This window comes from Erigeron canadensis, chromosome 7, assembly GCF_010389155.1.
Source record: "Erigeron canadensis isolate Cc75 chromosome 7, C_canadensis_v1, whole genome shotgun sequence".
In the NCBI taxonomy this organism is placed as follows: domain Eukaryota; kingdom Viridiplantae; phylum Streptophyta; class Magnoliopsida; order Asterales; family Asteraceae; genus Erigeron; species Erigeron canadensis.
Genome location: NC_057767.1, coordinates 679,534 through 685,477, shown reverse-complemented (window position 1 = coordinate 685,477; position 5,944 = coordinate 679,534). Strand labels below are relative to the sequence as shown.

Sequence of the window (5,944 nt, the reverse complement as noted above, 5' to 3'; positions counted from 1 at the left end):
TACGTGATACGTACTTTGTAGGCAAACGGATGGTTAAAACCCTGGGATGATCATTATCGCCCCTCCAATTCGACGATCCTTATCGCCCTTCCAATTCGAAGATTTTTCCCAGAAGTTTCAATAATATGTCAATTATATGAGATGTTGAGATTATAGGGTATTTTTGACACCATTACTTAAAACGGTCAGTTATATAAGCAATGTATATATGAATAATAGGCATAGATGTGTATCTATATAGCTTTCATGCTTTATGCACTAAATATTGCAAAGTCAATACGGGTTTTTAATAGTGAAAGCAACAAGTTCATTTTTTTTTAAACTAGAGTATAAATCATGCTTTATGTATTTGATTTAAAGGCAAACGGATCGAGCATTTGTGAGTTTGTACAATTCTCATTAATAAAGTGAACTTTATTTGACAGTATGCAACCTTTGGATTTAGAAGGGAAACGATTCATATACCACAATAATTCATTTTATTAATTTCTTAACATTCAATTTTATTAATCACTACTAGCCTTATACCCGCACAACGCGGCGACGGTGGGGTGGTGGTGGTGCTGCTGACAGTGGTGGGGGTGGTGATGAGGGAGACGATGGTGGTGAATTTAAAAGTAATTAATGTTAAAGGTGGTATTTTAATTATTTTAAGTGTTGGAGGTTCTATATTGTAAATTGTTTCATTAAGTGTATTATAAGTATATTTGGAGATGTTTAATTTAATGAATAAAGGAAATCAGTATTTTTGGTTTTTCAAAACAGAAAGTTTGAGAGAAAAAAGGGTGATTTGTTTTATTAGATAGTATAGATAAAACACTATAAGTGGTTTCATATCATATGATATGATAATGATAATTTCTTTAACAAATAACACTTCAAGGCGGGTGTTGTTTATGAGTATGAGAATGAGAGAATGACTTGCATTATTCCCATTGAAAATGCTCAGTTTATGAGCTTTTATATACTATAATAGCTTGTGAATATATAGTAACTCGCTTGCGTAGTGAGTTAATATTCGTCCATGTTACAACCCGCACCATTATTCAGATTTTGTCAAATCACATTTGGTTCGGGTTTTCTAATATGAGTTACTTTTCGGTTTTTTTTATATGCTTTTCTTTCGAGTTTTCAAATAATTATAATAATAACGTTTATTTTATTTTTTTAATAATATTCAGATTTTACCATATTGGATCTCATCCAAGTTTAATATAACAGGTTATTTCTTTGTTTCATACATATATTTTTTCTTTTGGGTTTTCAAATAGCATATCAAAGCTACCTTTTTTGTGGTATTACCTTTGAATAAATATCTTTTCATATGTCAAAAGTTTTAACAAACATATATAACGACACATCATCAATAACAAAACATAATTGTTTTTAGGTTTTCAAACAATACATTAAAAACTTTTATTAATTTTTTTTGGGTATTATCTTTGAATAAGTATATATTTTTTATGTCAAAGTTTTTAGAAACATAAAATAGTACTAATTGAAACCGCACAATGCATAGACGGGAATTATTGTAATTTTGTTTTTAAATAAATTAGTTAAATATATATTTGATGTGATAAACTTTTAAACAAACATACCTATGACAGAATTTTTGTTAATTCAATGCAAGTATACTAAATAACACAATCATTTTAATATGACAATTGATATTCCGCAACGCGGGACCGAAAATTTCCTTATTAATAATAGTATTAATTAATAATCAAACACATTAAATTATTATGCAAAATATAAACCCACCAAAGGTGAAGGGTATAAAAAACCCATTCTCATTCCCTTTGAAAACCGAAACCCAGTGATATTAAGTTTAAGTGAAATGATAAATATAACCCTTGATTCTATGATTATTAGTTATTACGGTATCATTTTGACAAAATTAAACAAACATCCCTAAATCTTTGAAATGTTTCGAATCCAATGTTTTTTGCAACAACACACGTTATGCTGCCTTTACATTGCTTTATTATTATTGTATTTTTTTGTTCATTTCATCAAATGTTACATCACTAGGAGCCTTGTTTTAAATTTCATCAAATGTTTACATCAAAATGGAGCCTTTTTTCAAAAAAAAAAAAAAAGAGAAGAAAAAGTTAGTCATTAACTGTTACATCACTAGACATTGACGTTGAGTACATCACTAACACGAATTACAACTAAAGGTTGAAATATATTCTTTTAAAAGTGGTTGATATATATAAGAAAACATATTAAGGGGGAAAGAGTACAGACTCAGGTAAGGATCGGGTAGAAGGACTACAATTGGCTACACCATTTTCAGGCTTCGGCTAAGCTTCGGGTACTTCAAATCGGGTATGGATTTGATTAGTGAAACTGAGCTTGAATTCAAAAATTTTGAACGTTGGATGTGTGGGGCCCAGTTTTACAACGGCTACTTTGAACAATAATAAAAAAATTTACTTCCCTCCTAACTGCTTTCTTCTTCATATATATATATATATATATATATATAGGGGAACAATCAAATAAGAACAGTCTTAAAATAAGAACGGTGAGAACATTTAAAAAACATCATTTTGATGCATTAAAAGTCCATAAAACTAACATAGTGCATAACTAATTATCATTATTTAAGTGTTTAACAACACATTGATCCGTCAAAATCTAAAAAATCACATTTTTTGGTGGATGCATCGTTTTGAAAAATATGCATCCAAGATGGATGCACAAAACAAAAAACATGATTTTCTTGATTTTGACAGGCTAATGTGTTGTTAAACACTTAAATAATGATAATTAGTTATGCACTATGTTAGTTTATGGACTTTTAATGCATCAAAATGATATTTTTTAATGCATCAAAATGATAATTAGTTATGCACTGTTCTCACCGGAGTGTTACCCTATATATATATATATATATACATACGCATGTGTGTATATATATATATACAAAGCCACCACCACCCTCTATATACATACCAGCCACCACCATGAAACCACCTAGAGGTAACCAACGAAACCACCACCAAGGTTATCGTCAACCACCACCACCGAATCAAGGTTATCTTCAACCACCACCGAATCAAGTTATTTTAACTATATTTATGTAGTTAAAATTGATGGTTTTTTATTTTAAAAATGAAACGAAAATGAAATTAGGTAAATTTAATGAATTTTGTATGTATTGTCAGTAATTTGGGTAAAAATTGAGTAGTTATAAATTGAAGAGTTTTGATTTGGGTAAGTTTAACAATTAGTGTATCATCCCCTCCCCTAAGGTTGCTATGACTCTATGTCTCAATACTACTCATTACCGTACGTACCTTTTACCAAAGAAAATTGACATTTAATGACACATTTAAAAATATCTATATATTAAAATATTGGGGTTTGCTAAATACAGTTTTTAGGACTATATTTAAAGTGCATAATTTGTTTATACATTTATCATAAAATTTAAAGGATAAGCTTTTAATATGAAAAATACAAGTTTTCTATGTACGTTAAATATAGCCCTTAAGGCTACATTTATCATTTCCCTAAAATATTTTAAACACAACGAAATGTGAGGAAAAATCATTTACCCAATACATTGAATGGACATTCATTTGTTTTTTACTCGTATTTGTGATTGAAACTTAAATTTAGTGATATTTATGACATGTCGCCAAATCCATTATCATTTGGGCAGGACCCCCGGGTGTCTCTAGATGTTCACGTAAACCACATGGTTTTTGGTATAAACTTTTATACACATTCTGATTTTCATAAAATGTACCGAGTTTAAATACAGTGTATAAATATTGTATATTGTACTAGCTAATTACATGAATAACAGTAAGAAAATAGAAAATAACAAAATTTTAAATTAAATTTTTCATGTAGTGATTCAGAAAATAGCATACTAATATTCCGGGAAAAAAATAAAAATGATAAATAAATTTCAATTCATTTTAATTATATATATACTAGTCAGAAGTATCTTCTAAATCCACTATGTGAGCCCCGGGGGTGAGTTTACCCAAAGTCTCAAGCTCGAGTCTTGGGGTTCTCATCTCAAAGGAATTTTCCACGAAGAGTGGGTTGGAGGTCCAGAAAATCTCTTGGTTAAAATTGTCTCCAACACGTCTGAATCGAAACTCACATTACAAACAAGAAAAAAAATAATAATAATAATTACATACAAAATGGTGACAAATCATAAGAATGAAATCAAGGTCAAACTAATGTATATATTGTCATAATATATATTGACATAATGAAAAAAGTGTATATATATATGTATATGTATATAAACAATAAACAATATTATATAAAAGTAGTAACTAATTAACAATCCCATGTAAACGTATTACCACCATTATCCACCACTTGATCGGAAATATAATCAAGAAAACCATCAATGTCCGCCACTGCCCATGACGGATACACCCATTCATCCACTACCGAGTCAATCATCACTAACTCGGTAGACGACTCGGATGAGTCCAAACACCCTTCTAAACTTGGCAACTCAATAATCTCACCAAGTTCTTCTACCGTATTTGACTCGGCCAATGTTGCTGGTTGTGACAACGGTTTTGGTGGTGTTTGCATTGTCGCAGCTTTAGCTGCGGCTTCTTGAACGTCTCGTGGCGATAGAGACACGGGACGAGGTAATGTGTCTTTGAGTTCGGGGAAATTAAGAATAGCCGCATGACCTATTGCCGAACAAAGATTTTGTTTTGAATTATTATGATATGTCGAATAGTTATTTTCTAATACAGGTTTTGTTAACTGGTTTAAAATGTGTCCGCTTACAAAACCTGTATAGAACATTTAGTTATATATATATATATATATATATGAATAATGCAGGTTTTGTTAACGGGTTAAAATGTTTTAATATTTTAACCCATTAACAGAACTTGTATTCAACATTTTAGTTATATATGTGAATAACTAGGTACTTTTAGTTTTATTAAAATGTTTCATTTGAGAAAATATAAGTTTTGTGAGTTTATACAAAAGTGAAGTTACCTTTTATTGACAAGAGTTTTTACAAAAGTGAAGTTACCTTTTATTGACAAGGCAGCAACATCGTGAGCTCGAGCAGCCATTTCAGCAGTCGAAAACGTTCCAAGCCAAATGCGCGATTTTTTTCTAGGTTGTCTTATTTCGGACACCCATTTTCCCCAACTACGCATTCTAACTCCACGAAAAACAGGATGTTTGTAACTAACATCTTTACGATTTCTTTTATTCGTCTTACGTTCTTCACACGGTTTAGCCTCGGGTTCTAAAATGACCGGTGTACGAGATGCGAGAGAACCAGAATATGAAGTAGAAGAAGAAGATGATGAACCGGGTTCGGAAGCTTGAGGAATGGAAGCCATTGATGGAATACAATTTAATAGAATGCAAAAGCTTTTTTGGGGGTTATATGTAGGGAATGGGTTACTTACATAATTGTATGGAATATTCGTGAGTGAGGTTTTCTATGAAATTATTTGTAATGTGGTATTTATATTGGCTTTTATTATTGTTGTGGCACGTTCATATTTAAAAGTAAGTTCCCAATTTAGTTATTTTTGTATTAAACTTGGAAAAGTGTTTTATTTATGTCCCTTTTATGGATAAGAGAATGTATTTATATGAAATAACCATACAACTTTTCAAATTGAATATTTTGATTATATTCAGTAATTCATATCACTTTAATGTTAGTTTTTAACAATATTACTTATTATTATGTTAAAGTAGTTGGGAAAATCCAAATACATAGTGTTTTAATGTTTTTCATAAAATGAAACTTTTGTAAATGTAACTATAACTATAGGATTTATGATAGTGGGTGTTTTATACTCTAGATTTAAATGAACTAATTATTATTTGGTAACAACCGTTATGTGTCAATATGATGGAGATTTATGTGCAAAATTAAAAAAATATCTAGAAGGAATTTTGAACTATAAACACGGTT

General features: G+C 30.1%; 1 protein-coding gene across 1 annotated transcript; it reads right to left on the bottom strand.

Annotated features, from left to right (window-relative positions):
* Positions 1 to 4,189: 4,189 nt before the first annotated feature.
* Positions 4,190 to 5,449, bottom strand: LOC122608224 (dehydration-responsive element-binding protein 3-like). The gene is made up of 2 exons (XM_043781310.1): positions 5,039 to 5,449; positions 4,190 to 4,682 (listed from the first exon to the last, which is right to left on the bottom strand). Exons 1-2 carry the CDS (start codon positions 5,355 to 5,357, stop codon positions 4,312 to 4,314), a joined length of 690 nt encoding a protein of 229 aa, XP_043637245.1. The 5' UTR covers positions 5,358 to 5,449; the 3' UTR covers positions 4,190 to 4,311.
* Between the last annotated feature and the right edge of the window lie 495 nt (positions 5,450 to 5,944).